At 40.0% G+C, this 16,313-nt stretch overlaps 1 protein-coding gene across 3 annotated transcripts in view; it reads right to left on the bottom strand.

Annotated features, from left to right (window-relative positions):
• LOC126298067 (chloride channel protein 2) overlaps window positions 1–16,313 on the bottom strand; it is a 471,803-nt gene that overhangs the window by 64,443 nt on the left and 391,047 nt on the right. For all 3 annotated transcript variants that reach the window (XM_049989387.1, XM_049989386.1, XM_049989385.1), the window contains exon 11: window positions 7,930–8,092. In XM_049989387.1, the coding sequence (XP_049845344.1) occupies window positions 7,930–8,092 (163 nt within the window). The remainder of the gene's footprint in view (window positions 1–7,929; window positions 8,093–16,313) is intronic.

Genomic DNA, 16,313 nt, shown 5'->3' with positions numbered 1-16,313 from the left:
GACATGGTGGGAAGTGGGTCTCAAGTGCAATTTGTTTGATTCATACTTCTTGCAACCCTGTACTGAATACCTGGGCCATGTCATACTGCAGCAATTGCGGCTGCCCCTTGTCCTACTAATGCAAAGGTGCCCCAGGTGTTTTTTGGAAAAGTCAAGTATTACCACAAGTACATGCCACAGGTAGCTACAGTAGCATGTCCTCTCAATCAATTGCTCAAGAATGGCACATAGACTGTTTTGACACTTGCCTGTAAACAAGCATTCCAGAAATGACAGACAGTCTTATTCAGCTCTGTGCCTAGCCATTTGCCAGCCAGGTAGGTAGTATTCATTCAGCCCCTACCCAGCTTTGATGAGGATGAAGTTCTTTGTTTCTGTCTTGATGATGAAACTCACTGGACAGTGGACACATTTCATATTACTGGCCCCTACATCACACATGTGGTCAGCTCAGATCCTGTACTTTGCCAGATGGGACAGTGCATTCATTGTTGGTGGCCATAATGGCTTTTAGTTCATGCATCAGATCTTGTTCATAATTTTTTGTGGTTCACCATAGATCAACTCTTGTTCATGGTGTTATTTTGCCATCTACAGAACATTCTGTGTAGTGCATGGGCATACTGGTGTCCTTTAGGTAAAACATACTTCACCTACAGAACTATGGTCACTTGGACAGGTCATGCCTATTTGCCAGAGATTGATTCTGAGACTGTACATTTAATTGCCACTTGTTCTAGGAGTGCAGATCACAAGGGTGTTACATGACAGTGTCACTCTCTAAGGCCAGAACCTCCACAACCATGGGAGTGAGTCCACCTACATTTCGCCAGCTCCTTTCTTACTGGCTGGTGGTCATAGGTGTCTACTCTCAATTTCCATAGATAGTAAACTGCTGCTCAACAGCAGTGAAACCAATGATGTGGACATTCACCCAGATCTTCTCCATCAAAGGTCTCACCCCACACCTTGGTGAGGGAAATGGTCCACACTTTACCTCATAGACTTTTCATGGTTTTTGTTGGCAACATGCCATCCACCACGTCAGGGCACCTTTGTTCACAATCAGATGAATGGGAAAGCAGAACATTTTATCTGGACTTTAAAGACAAAGATGAAGTAGTACATAGGGGATGCCTTTGCTGAAGATGCAGTCACCTGTTTTCTCAGTTCTTATGCATCCATGGTGTTGGGTGAGAAGAGCTCAGCAGAAGTGCTGCACAGATGCTAGCTCTGTCAAGTCCTCAACCTCCTGCTAATTGCCCTGCATCCTTCTTGAATGCCTCTGTTGCAGTTATACATGCTAGTGACCCCGCCTGGGCTCATGCTTTTCATCGCCCAAAGTGCTGGATCCTAGCGGTCATTCAAAGTTATTGGGTTCAAACAGTCTCCATGCTACAGATGGAGGACACCATTAATGGAGCCCCTTTCCCTGTTTCTGCTTCCATCTCCTATGCTTGGTGCATCTTGCCTACTCCACCCTACTTCAATATCTTTTCTAGCCCTCTGTGTGAGCATCAGGGACTGGGTGTGAACAAACTTCATCAGCAACAGGTGGCACCAGATGTCAGCAGATGCCTTACCATCCAGTTCCTACCTCTGCCCAAGAGACCCCAGATGCCCCTATGGATCCTGTTCTACCAGCAGCATGCCCTCCAGAAAGGTGGAAGGAGTATATAGAAGGTTTATACAAGGGCAATGTACTTGAGGACAATATTATGGAAATGGAACAGGATGTAGATGAAGACGAAATGGGAGGTAAGATACTGCGTGAAGAGTTTGACAGAGCACTGAAAGACCTGAGTCGAAACAAGGCCCCCGGAGTAGACAACATTCCATTAGAACTACTGATAAGACTTGAAGAAGAATATAATAATTCCGATCCCAAAGAAAGCAGGTGCTGACAGATGTGAAAATTACCAAACTATCAGTTTAATAAGTCACAGCTGCAAAATACTAACGCAAATTCTTTACAGACAAATGGAAAAACTGGTAGATGCGGACCTCGGGGAGGATCAGTTTGGATTCCGTAGAAATGTTGGAACATGTGAGGCAATACTGACCTTACGACTTATCTTAGAAGAAAGATTAAGAAAAGGCAAACCTACGTTTCTAGCATTTGTAGACTTAGAGAAAGCTTTTGATAATGTTGACTGGAATACTATCTTTCAAATTATGAAGGTGGCAGGGGTAAAATACAGGGAGCGAAAGGCTATTTACAATTTGTACAGAAACCAGATGGCAGTCATAAGAGTCAAGGGGCATGAAAGGGAAGCAGTGGTTGGGAAAGGAGTGAGACAGGGTTGTAGCCTCTCCCCGATGTTATTCAATCTGTATATTGAGCAAGCAGTAAAGGAAACAAAAGAAAAATTTGGAGTAGGTATTAAAATTCATGGAGAAGAAGTAAAAACTTTGAGGTTCGCCGATGACATTGTAATTCTGTCAGAGACGGCAAAGGACTTGGAAGAGCAGTTGTCTCCATGTGGTGGAGCCATCACTGCCAGGAACATTACCAGCCCTACTCTCCATGCCACCCAACAGGAGACATTTGGCTGCACCACAGGTGCCCACTGACAGTGCCCCAGAACCCAGAAGACATAGATGTCGCTTTCATGGGTGCCACATGCTGCCAGGGGAGGGACACCAGAGGTGCTCCATTTCACAGTCACTCCACCAAGGAGAGAGGACTATGGTAACCCTACGTTACAACATCTGCTGTTGATGGCTGTGAACATAATAAGATGTGGGGCACAAGTTCATTTGGTTATGATGGCCTGCACTGGTGCATGGCGGCACAGGTTCAGCCACTAGACAGCAGAACAATGAAAATAGCAACAGTAGCATTGCAACAAGTTTGGCACATGCAGCCCGCAGACAGCACCACCATGCAAATCAGACTAGCGACTTACGTATTATAATCCTAGCATGGAGGGCTCTCTCTCTCTCTCATTCTATTACGTTTCATTTGTATGCTCACTTGATTCCACTCTTGGGGTGCTTATCACTTGTTTGGGCTTGGTCTACCTATGTACACAGACTTGTTTTTGAACTTGTGATTGCTTTCTCACTGAAGTGATTTGGTCACTCTATGTGTACTTATTTGTGTGTTTTACTACAGGCCTCTTTCTATATCAAATAAAGGTGGTGATTTTTAAATTATTTTCAGTTAATCAGAGCTCTGTAACTATAATTACATTGGGTACTTCATTAGCTAGTAGCTCTTCTAATTCCTCTTGTTTTTTAAATAGAATATTGAATATTAAAATAAAACTCATTCGGACTTATTATTGTATTCAGAATAGCATTTTTTTCCTCTCTCCTGGAGGCCAAAATTTCTTATTCTTTAGGTGTGTGGTTCCTGGTGCTTCTCCGATAGGTCCTAGCACTGTACCAGTAATCAGCAGAATATCTGATACTGATATGATACTACTGCTCACATTGTTGAAAATGATGTTGCTACTTATGCTGTTGCTAGTTCTGCTACTGCTGCTGTTGTTGATGGCATTGCTGATGATGCATCTGCTACTACTGTTGATGCTGCAGATGATACTAATGATGTTGTGGTTGTTGGTTTATTTCTGCTGCTATTATTGTTGCTGGTTTGGCTATTACTTTTGCTGCTGCTACTGTTGTTAGTGATCTTACTGACATTGCATCTGCTACTGTTATTGGTTCTGCTGTCAGTACTATTATTGGGTCTATTGTTGCAGTAGACAATACAGATGCTGCTGCTATTGTTGGTATGGCTACTATTTTCACTGCTACTATTATTGTTTGCACAGCTGCTTCTTCTTATGGTGATACTGCTATTTGTGTTGTTATACCTACTGTTCTTGTTACAACTGCTGTTTTATTTCTATTTTTCTCACTGTTGTGTTTAGCTATTTGTTTGATTCAAACTTTGTCCCAGCATTGGCTAATGATTACCAATTTGTAGTCAGCTTCTTAGAAGCTTTTCTTTATGAAACAATGATGGCTATAGTTTTGGATATCAGTTTTTGCCTCATCTGTTCACAGGATGTCCACATCCAATATGAAATCTGTGACCAGTACATCTACATCTACATGACTGATCTGTAATTCACACTTAAGTGCTTGGTTGAGGGTCCATAGAACCACCTTCAAGCTATTACTCGACTGTTCCACTCTTGAATAGCACATGGAAAAAATGAACATGTAAATTATTCTGTGTGAGCTCTGATTCCTCTTATTTTATTATGATGATCATTTCTCTCTATGTAGGTGGGAGTACAATAATTTGCATTTGAAGGAGAAACTTGGTGACTGAAATTTTGTGAATAAATCTTATTGCAATAAAAAAACTGATTGCTACCCCAACTCATGTATCATACTCAAGACATTTTCTCCCCTATTTCATGGTAAAACAGAACAAGATGTTCTCCTTCAAACATTGTCAGTGTGCTCTGTCAATCCGATCTGGTAAGGATATCACACTGTCCAACAATACCCCAAAACAGAGTGGACAAGCATATCACAGGCAGGGTTTTTAGTTGTTTTGTTTCATCTTCAACGTGTTCTGTCAATAAAACACAGTCTTTAGTTGCAACATTTTCAATGTGATGACTCTAATTTAAGTGAGGAACAATGTCAAAAGCCTTCTGGAAATCTAACAGTATGGTAACAACTTGAGATCACCTGTTAATAGCACACATTACTTCACATGAATAAAAAGACATTTGTGTTTCACAGGATTGATATTTTCTGAATATGTACTGGTTATGTGCCAATAGATCATTTTCTTTGAGTATTTCATAATGTTCAAAGTCATGTCCTTAATTTTGAATTTCTGAAGGGGCTGTAAATATCGTGGTAAAGTTTGTTTGCAACTTTGATTTCCATATTTTACATGATTATTTTTTAAATCATTCCTCTGTGGTATATTTCAGACAATGACATTTGCCATCACTTAACACTTCTGGGCTGAGATGCCATGGTCCATACATAGAACTCTCCCTTGACGTTTCGCCTTCGACTGCTTAGCGGACATTGTTCCTAGTGGTACTTTGGCATTATTCAGACATCACCTCACAACAACTTATTTTCAATATAATAATGTTTTTTTATGAACAGTGTGGCTATGGGAAGTCCTCTTAGTCCAGCTGTGGCTAACTTGTTCATGGAGAACTTTCAACAATGGGTGCTGCAAACAGCTAGAAAAAGACCAGCCAGATAGTATCGTTATGTAGACGATACATTTGTTATGTGGACCCATGGGGATGAGGAACTGGATGCCTTCCTGTCACATCTGAACAGTATTAATCCAAGAATTCAATTCACTATGGATGGTCACCTGAAGGTCTTAGATGTGACTGTAATCAAATGAGAGGGCGGATCATTGGGTCATAAGCTTTTCAGAAAAGACACACACATTGATTGCTATCTGCAGTAAGATTCTAACCACCACCCAAGTCATAAAAGAGGTGTGATTAAAACATTAATAGACAGGGCACACAAAATATGTGAACCAGCTCTCTTGGATGATGAGATTGAACACCTTAGAGTGACATTAAAGAAGAATGGGTATGCCAACAGAGAGATAGGTTGTGCACTACACCCTAGCCTGACAACCAGGATGGTCGAGGATCGACACCAACCCAACAGGAAAGTGTTCTTACCACTTATCAGTAAGGTCACTGATCGCATTGGAAAAATCTTAAGCAAGTATGATGCAGAAACTGTTTTCAGACCCACCACAAAATTAAAAGAATGTTTAAGATCTGTAAAAGATAAATGACATCCTCTAGCTACACAAGGTGTCTATAAAATTCCATTCAGTTGTGGAAAGGCCTACATAGGCACAACAAAAAGAAGTGTCAACACCCAACACACATAAAAGGAACTGCCACCTCGTACACATTGATAAATCAGCTGTAGCAGAACATGTGTTTCAGGAAGTTGATCATGAAATAATGTTTAGCGAGGCAAGCGTCAAAGCAAAGATGTCGCATTATTATGCGTGAATGTACAGAGAGGCAATTGAGATTGTCAAACACTGCAATAATTTTAATACAAGAGATGAAGGCATTAAGCTGGATAAGATAGGGATGTCACCATTGCAGCAATAGCATGATAATCGATTAATTTCAATTGAGAAAGTTGGCAATATCAGAGATCGTAGCACAGCAGACGTCATGTGACTGACAGCGGCGCCCTCTGGATGGCTTATATATACAGCGCTCACTCACGCTCCTGTTGCAGTTCGCCTAATGTCCTTGGAGCATGCCTTCCCCAGTTGAAGGTGAAACGTAAGGGGAGAGTTCTATGTATGGACCACGGCATCTCAGCCCGGAAGTGTTAAGTGATGACAACGCCTGCCGTGAAAGCCTACATTCAATGACATTTGTATGAATGAGCTCACTTCAGCACACTTTTAAATTTCTTGGAGCTATTTCTGTTTCATTTTTACAAATATTATTCAACTCATTTGTTAGGACTAAACAATTGTTTACATGTACGTTACTACAATCAGCAAATAGTTCTAGGCCACTTATTACTGAAAAGGGAGGACAAGATTTGATTAAATTGGTTTCTTTTTGCTTTGACAACTGACTTAGAAGTTCTGCTGGTCCACAATGATGACTGTCTATTAATATAATTATTTTACTGTTTTTACTCATTATTTGTCTGTATTTGTGCTCAGAAACTTCCTCACATAGATTGACTGATATATTTTCATCACTAACCACTTGAAGCACTAGAAATCTGTTGTTCTATGTAACAAGTACAATGTCATAATTTACTCTTTTAGCAATCATTTTCTGAGAACAAATTATGTATTAAATCAATCATAATTATAGAGGATTTTTTGACTGTGTTCAATCTTTTGTGTGCAGATAGCTTACACCATGACAATTATTACACAGTTTGGATTTTTTATTGGAAGGTGATCAAGTTCAGTCTTTTAAGATTTTCTATCTGTTGGATTAGAGATCCAGTTACTTAATATTTGTTATTCAGACCTACAATATTTCTCAAGGATCATTTTACATTTTTCACACTGTAATGATACTTCACTTAATATATAGTGCACAGCATCTTCACTGCAGATTTCATGCAGCAGCAGAATATTGTGTTGAACTCTTCAGCATTTGGATCAAACACTAATCCTGAAGATGTACCTTCAGCTGTATAGTAATTTGTGCTTTTCATTCTGTTCCGATAAGTGGCATTGCACAAACTGTAGATTGTCTGCAACAAACTCAGGTTCTGTTTCAGAGCTATGTGAGAAACTATTAGACCTGTTTACTATAAAACGTCAGTGTTATTGACAGAAGAATAATAAGTGGATGAATACTTTACATACATGAGCCACACAACCAAAAGTCACTAATCCAGAATGTAGAAATATTCAAGCTATGTCTTTTCTGCTTGTCTCATAAGCTGCTGCTCTATTCATTGTTCTTACAGTAACAAATCTAAGTGCATTTACTTCTAGCTATATCATACATGTTAATACTGGAATGAGTACAAAGTAATTACTTTCAAAAGTTTATTATATGCCTAGTTACTTTCAAAAGTTAATTATATGCCCAAAGTTCTCTGTGTGGCAAACACTGACACTGTTTCAGGTTTATGAACACATTAACACCTGCTTCAAAGACAACAATGACCTCTTACATTTCGAGTGTTTCTGTGTAGAATTTTGAAGCAATCTTTGCAGGGACCTCTTAAAAACATTTTCTTATACATATTATCTTCCTTCCTACCTCATAGACCCATAAATTTACAAATATAAGATACAATAGACTACTTCCACTCTCTCATGAAAGAGCATGAATAGTCAGCTGCCTATGAATATGACTTTAGACAAGCAAGACTTGAATTAAATCCTATATTATAATTAAAATATTAATATGTTAGAAAGACTGAAAAGTATATGGTTTATGAATGGAGCAAATATTAACAAACCTGGTATGATAGGTGTGATTAATCCTCCATAACGAACTCCATATGGAAACCACAGATGCATTAGTTCACCAACAATCCGGCCTAGAGCAGCACCAATTTTGAACACTGGGATGAAGCTGCCAGCTGGCACAGGTATTGTTGAGGCGATTATTGAGAATATGAACTGTTTGCAAAAAGAAAGGGAAATGTGAGCATTCAGTAAAAGTAACTAACACACAATCAAATATTCTATTTCAGTGCACATCAAGAAATTCATTTTTTCGTGTTTACATTGATCAGATAATGTATTAGTCGACTGGAGGCCAAAAGCAATTTTATACATTTAGTACACACACTAGTAACATTTTTATTTAATTTGTTAAAATCAACACTTACATACCATGTTATATATTTCATTAACTTCATAACAAACTGTTCATTCCATTTGCTCTTCTGTAGGAGACAATGACATGTGTATATTTAAATTATGATAAATTATTGTGTGACAGGGATGAATAAGGCAACATGTAGAGTATGGAAAGGAGTTTATACACTCCTGGAAATTGAAATAAGAACACCGTGAATTCATTGTCCCAGGAAGGGGAAACTTTATTGACACATTCCTGGGGTCAGATACATCACATGATCACACTGACAGAACCACAGGCACATAGACACAGGCAACAGAGTATGCACAATGTCGGCACTAGTACAGTGTATATCCACCTTTCGCAGCAATGCAGGCTGCTATTCTCCCATGGAGACGATCGTACAGATGCTGGATGTAGTCCTGTGGAACGGCTTGCCATGCCATTTCCACCTGGCGCCTCAGTTGGACCAGCGTTCGTGCTGGACGTGCAGACCGCGTGAGACGACGCTTCATCCAGTCCCAAACATGCTCAATGGGGGACAGATCCGGAGATCTTGCTGGGCAGGGTAGTTGACTTACACCTTCTAGAGCACGTTGGGTGGCACGGGATACATGCGGACGTGCATTGTCCTGTTGGAACAGCAAGTTCCCTTGCCGGTCTAGGAATGGTAGAACGATGGGTTCGATGATGGTTTGGATGTACCGTGCACTATTCAGTGTCCCCTCGACAATCACCAGAGGTGTACGGCCAGTGTAGGAGATCACTCCCCACACCATGATGCCGGGTGTTGGCCCTGTGTGCCTCGGTCGTATGCAGTCCTGATTGTGGCGTTCGCCTGCACGGCGCCAAACACGCATACGACCATCATTGGCACCAAGGCAGAAGCGACTCTCATCGCTGAAGATGACACGTCTCCATTCGTCCCTCCATTCACGCCTGTCGCGACACCACTGGAGGCGCTGCACGATGTTGGGGCGTGACCGGAAGACGGCCTAACGGTGTGCGGGACCGTAGCCCAGCTTCATGGAGACGGTTGCGAATGGTCCTCACCGATACCCCAGGAGCAACAGTGTCCCTAATTTGCTGGGAATTGGCGGTGCGGTCCCCTACGGCACTACGTAGTATCCTACGGTCTTGGCGTGCATCCGTGCGTCGCTGCGGTCCGGTCCCAGGTCGACGGGCACGTGCACCTTCCGCCGACCACTGGTGACAACATCGATGTACTGTGGAGACCTCATGCCCCACGTGTTGAGCAATTCGGCAGTACGTCCACCCGGCCTCCCGCATGCCCACTATACGCCCTCGCTCAAAGTCCGTCAACTGCACATACGGTTCACGTCCACGCTGTCGTGGCATGCTACCAGTGTTAAAGACTGCGATGGAGCTCCGTATGCCACGGCAAACTGGCTGACATTGACGGCGGCAGTGCACAAATGCTGCGCAGCTAGCGCCATTCGACGGCCAACACTGCGGTTCCTGGTGTGTCCGCTGTGCCGTGCGGGTGATCATTGCTTGTACAGCCCTCTCGCAGTGTCCGGAGCAAGTATGGTGGGTCTGACACACTGGTGTCAATGTGTTCTTTTTTCCATTTCCAGGAGTGTACATTAAGGGTAGTGTAAAAGTTAATGGAGAAAGAGAGAGAGAGAGAGAGAGAGAGAGAGAGAGAGAGAGAGAGAGAGTTGGGCGGGAGGGGGGTTAAATGTAGGGTTGCCAGATGTATGGTTTTGGCTGCAATAATACAGAATCTTCCCATTTTGTTCTGGGTAGAGTGCAAACCTTAAACCATATCCCAAATGCTCCGATTTTGAACATGATGGCAGAATGACATATTTTTTAATCTTCCAGTACCAAATTTTATGAAGGAGATTATGTTTTTCTTACTAGGGCATGCATGTGATGGCATTTGAGACTGAGAATGAGATGGATTTGACAGAAGCAGAACTACATTGTGTGCAGTCTGTTAACAAAGAGATCAATGAAGCCTGCCTAATTATGGCTCAGCAGAAGTCAGTCAACTTCATCCAGCTCATGTTTTGTGTTGGCTGCTGCCAAACTCAGTGGTCCAACACAAAACGTTGCACTGTAGCCATTACAAAGTGATCGCTGTGGTGTGTTATTTTTATTGCCAAAATGTAAGTTTTATTATTGGCTCTTTTCAATTCTGAACTGTCTATGATATAGAATTAGGAGCAAAAAAGCACCATGAAATTATCAGTTCTGATTGGAGTCTTGCTTGGGCATAAATTGATTCTGGTATTCATGTGCGATTGTAATACTAGCACTGCATGACAAAAGTGTGGCTTTTTCTCCCAACACCACACCCCTTCAGAATTTGTCTTCTTTTTGCAAACAAGCTGTACTCAAACTCCACGCAACAACACATATTGTTTATTTCATTTCAGGAGCAGGTTGAACACTTTATCACAAGCCACTGTATATTTTATGTTTTAGAATTTATTCTTTGTACAAGTAGTGTGTTCAAAATGGATGGGACTGTGAGAAGTCCCACGAAAGGAAAATTAGATATTCAAACCATCACACACTGGAATAGAAGACTGCTAGTCTACCATTCATTCTGGGAAAAAGAATTTCCAGAATTGGGGCCAGTTCCAGGAAATGTATATAAAGCAAGGTGTACCTTATGTGTTGGAAAAGCTGGTGAGGGATTTTCAATTTCACACGGCAGTGTAACTGATGTTAGGCATCATTTTAACAGTGTCAACTACAAACACACATGCTTAACATCAGTAAAAACCACACTGATGAAAAGACTCTACAAGGTGACTCTGTTAAAACAGACAATGTATATAGTAGGTGCATGCTAATTTCAACATTTGTAATTTTCAAGGTAATAATAGATCTGTTTAGGCAATTATAAAAAGATGCTATTATTAGTGCTTCTTCCTTTGTTTTCAGATAACAGCACCTGAGGATACATTTGTGTTTCACACAGTTAAGCATCATCTTAGCTATGCCAGCACTGACTGCAATGTAAAAATATCTTCTCAATTATTCTTGGATTTCACAACTGCAGATAAAATCATGTGTGGTAAAACAAAATGTGAGGCTTTAATTACTGGTGTTTTGGGACCAAATAGCATCAATAATTTAACTCAGAAGTTGGAGCATAACAAGTTTTTTGGTGTGGGGCTTGATGCTTCCAACAAAGGTAATCAAAAGTTTTATCTTATTTGTGCAATGTTCTTTGATGTGTTCCAAGCAGGTGTGTCCCACAAACTTCTAGATTTCCATGAGGACTCTGGTGAATATGCATCTGCAGTGTCTGAACATATCTTGAAAAGGATTCCAAAACATGAGTTGAATTTGTCCCAGGTTTCAAGTTTTATTGGAGATAATACAAATGCAATCTATGTTTATGCCAAATCAATCACTTAAAAAAGGAAAATTGTAGTATAGTGAAATAAGACTGATATGCACATATAGTCCACAATTGGTTAAAATCTGGTATGGACACTATGTCAGAAGATATTGAAATGTTAGTAATTAAGACTTTAAACTATATCTCAGTCAGCTAAAAGGGTATCTCAGTTGAAAGATTTCTTTCAATTCGTTGATATAGAACACAATGCTTTGTTGAGACATGTACTTACAAGGTGGTTAAGCCTAAGGCCTGCCACAGAAAGATTGTTGAAAAATCTCCCTGCCATTATGTCATACTTTTCTAGTGAAGATGATTGCTTCAGCTTCATTAAAAACAAATTGATAGGTGTGTCTGGTTCAGGGAAACAACTTATTTTAGTGGTATTATATCTACAATTTTCCGTGCACTTAATTGAAATTTTTTTGAATGCTGTACACAACTCAGAAAAAAATGAAGTGGCAGTTTGTGAAGTATACTGTTTAATGAAGAAAATAAAAATGGAGTTAGAACATAGGATAAATGATCTTTTTTTGGTTATAAGGTGCAACAGTTGCTAGACAAATTGGAGGACTTGATCCCAGGTGAAAAACACAACTGGTGGAATGCAGGCATAAATATGAAGTTTGTCTGAAATATTAAAATAAATGATTTGATTTTGATGAGAGTAATGTTTTGTCCTTAATGGACTGCATATCACTTGATAAAAAATGTGTGTTTCAAAATAGTTTGAAATTAGCCAAATCACTGTATTGTTGATTTCCTTAGTGGGTAATATGTATTCAGAGGTCACTATGGTTTCTGATTTGTTTTGGGGGAAAGGATATGAGCCTTTAAAAGCAAAGTTAGCTACTATGACAAAACCACAGAGATGGGTGTAGATTATAGAAATGATTGATTGGCACATCAAAATTGTGCAGTGTTATACCAGGGAAGGACTAGAGGGAACTATGAGAACATAGAATATGTGAGCAGTAAAGTGATTTATGAGAGGAAGATTCAAAGAGAGCGCATCAAACAAATGCATCATAAATTAATGAACAAAAGAAAATCAGAATGTCACCGGATAGCAACAAAGATTCCACTATAGACAGTACCACTACTTGAAATCAAGTTGGTTGCACACCATGGAAACTAATGACAGATTGCACTTCTGGCCGCTCTCTTGGTCCTGAATTCTGAAGAACATATACCCTTCACAAAACATGGCAAGGAGCAACACAGGAAGGACATTTGCTCCATGAAGATCACTTGCATCCTGTACATGATGTGCTTCTAGAATCTGGCTGCTCTCTATGGGATATCAACTTTGCATTGATCTATAGAATCATAATTCCTGTACTACTAACAACTTTCGCAAGGGCATACAGACCTTTTTGTATTATTCTTCCATGGTCTATCTTGCTAGATTATGCCAACTTAGCAGATTCAAGTTTTTGTGAATTTTTAATTTCTGCAGTGGTTGATTTAATTCAGAGATCATAAAGGCTGTGCATGCTGGTACACACATTACTAGTGGGTACAATAGTGGCACAGGATTCTGGTGACAGTTCAGAGCACAGTATGTGAACCCATACTGCATTCAGTGAAGAAAAACATGAATCCCGCATTTGTTAAACTTTGGCAGAAGCAATGAACACTGCATCAGCAACAAGTGTATCAAAATCAACAGCAACCAGCCTGTTTAGAATAGTGGATGGAGACACTAGTCAAGCTGACACAACAACTTCTGGTACAAGCAGCAGAGCTGGCACACCAACTACCACAACTTTCACCTTTCCAGCTAGATGCAGAAGACTGAAACAGCTATCAGTGCCTCTCGATTCCCTACTGGGCATGTAAAATTATGGCACTGCTTTGCAAAAATTCTGTCTACCCAATTCTCCCTGCATTTCACAATATGTCCAGAACTCAGATGGACTATCTTGAAGTGTTATCCATATTGATGCCTGTTCCTACAAATTTTTGGGCTACTCCTTTGGTGTTTCTTCACAAGCCTGATGACAGACTTTATGTATATAAGAATTTTAAAGTAATGGTCAATGGTGAATCAATTCTTGAGACAGTGCAATTCTCATCCTATAGAATGTGTATCAAAACAGTCAGGTGCAAATATTTCTTGAAAACTGATCCAGCAAAGGCATATGTACAGTTATCATTGAACAAGACTTCCCAATAGTTCATGACAATCAATTTTCCTTTAGCCTCTATCACTACAATTGCTTCCCTTAGGTGTGACACTGCACTGCAGTCTTTCACTATTACCTAGAACAGATTATCCATGACATCTCATGATGCAGTAACTACCTGGATGACATCCTTGTCATTGGTGAAATGAAGGAAGCACATCTGTGCAATCTTCACCTTCTCTTCCAAACCTTTTTTAAGTTCTTCAGTTTTAACCTATATTTCATAACTAACAGATTGTGGTCAACATTTGCTTCTTCAACTGGACATGTTTGGCAGTTAAAAATGTAGATTTCAGTCTCTGTGTCACCATTATGTGGTATGGTTCTATGGATGATTTACAATTGTATGAATGTGCAATATGTTGATGAAAACAATAACTCAATTGAAATTTCAAGAAAAATCAATGTTTTATCAATTCAATCCCCAAACATAGCATTATATTAGAAATACATAAAATAAGAGAAAGGCAACTCTCACATAGAGCAGATCCATGTGTGGAGCACAGTAACACATAACAGAAAACAGCATTCACACTACCTTTTGAGCACTACTCTTTTTCCAGAAATAGTACACACATTCATTACACACACAAACACACAGACAACCAAACACACACATATTAACAATTTGCAAAATTTTCTTTGTCATTGTTCCTGCACAAGTTGTAGAATACAACAAACCAAAACGTAATTTGCAAGTCTCTGAGCACTCATGGACCCATGTAGTCACACAAAACTGAATATATTAAAAACCAATGCTATTTGAAATGAGTGGACATGTACTACTATATTGATCCTTCTCTGTGTTAAATTAATGGCTTTCTGCAAATTAGTGTGAATAAAAAAAATATTTGAACACAAGACTGGAGTCTACTGAAACATGAAATACAGTGTAAATATGGAAACTGAGAAATGTGGGCACCCAAAGTTGTTTATAAACTGAACACAGACAAAAGTACCAAATTACTGATGTAAATGCTGTTCAAAATTGTGTTTTACATATCTGGTATATATGCCATAAATTCCAGTCGTGTATTTCAGGCCATCAACAATAAAAGTAAATAAATAAATAGGCACAGAGAGAACTGAAATGTTTATGACAACCACATAATAGCACTTTCATTCATGTCACCAAGTCCTTGCATCAATGTACAGTGTGCCCATAATTAAAGTTCCACTTTCGAAATGTCAAAATGTTATAGAAAGAGAACCACTGCTGAGAATTACATCAAATTTCAATAGAATATTACAGATGCAGGGGCAAACATCAACGGAAAAAAAATTATAATGATAATCTCAATAACAGATGGTGCTTTAAAAGTCTGAATGTAAATGGGGTCAGCTACAGATGACAGATGAATTGCAGTACAACAGCTATGGTTTGAGCTGCACATTACACCACCCATACTGATCAATGTACATGACTGCACAAGTTTGGTAGTCAACAGTTGTGGCACTGTTAGGTGCCTATCCACCACAGCAGGGTCGTAGCACATCAGATGGGAAAAATTTGTTTTTAATTGTGCTGACACCTGAAACCACATAAAAACGTAAATGAAATTTGTTTCAAATTGTAGTGAGATGGGCACAAGACAGTCCAATACGCTGCCCACTGTTTTCTGCCACAAGCTGAAATCAAGAAACAGCATCTTCTACAACAGATCGAAGTGTCTCAGAGGTTACATTCAGAACGTGTTCCTCAGTGCATGTCTTCAATTCAGCAACATTCATAATTGGAGCACTAAACATAACAGCTTTCAGATAACCCCACAGCCAGAGGTCACATCGATTAAGATCAGGTGATCTGAACAACGAGACTGCAGGGAAATGGTAGCTGATAATTTTAACATTTTCGAAATGACCCTGCAGCAGCCACTTCATTGGCCATGCAGTTTGCAAGGTCCACCATCTCAGACAAAATTGATACTTCCCACACATCCACACTGTTGGAGGGCTGGGATGACATTGGCATGCAGAAGACTCTCATAGCATTTACCAATAACAGTACAGGTAACAGGATCTGCAGTACTCATCTCATCCAAAAAATATGACCCAATGATAAATGATGCCATCAACCCTCTCCACATAGTCACCTTTGAAGAATGAAGTGGTACCAAATGATGTGCATGTGGATTTTCCATTGCCCATATTCTGTGTATTGACATCTCCTTTGAGATGGAAATGGGCACTATCTGTCCACAGAATGTTCAATGACCATTCATTGTCCACTACCATGCGGGCAAGAAATTACAGTGCAGACATTTGTCTTGCTGGTAGGCCAGCAGGAAGTAACTCCTAAACAGGGCTGTGTGGATAACTTATTCAACTACTCTCTGTAGCCTACTGCTGTGCTCACCACTGGATACCTCCAACCCCACTCAATGTTCCATTAGCAGCCAACATTATGGTTGCATGGTAGACAATGCATGGGGCACAAACATTATTGGCCTTTTGTGTCCTCACACT

The sequence above is a fragment of the Schistocerca gregaria genome, chromosome X (genome assembly GCF_023897955.1).
Source record: "Schistocerca gregaria isolate iqSchGreg1 chromosome X, iqSchGreg1.2, whole genome shotgun sequence".
Lineage (NCBI taxonomy): Eukaryota > Metazoa > Arthropoda > Insecta > Orthoptera > Acrididae > Schistocerca > Schistocerca gregaria.
Note: the sequence above shows the minus strand (reverse complement) of the source record. Positions and strands in the feature narration are given on the sequence as shown.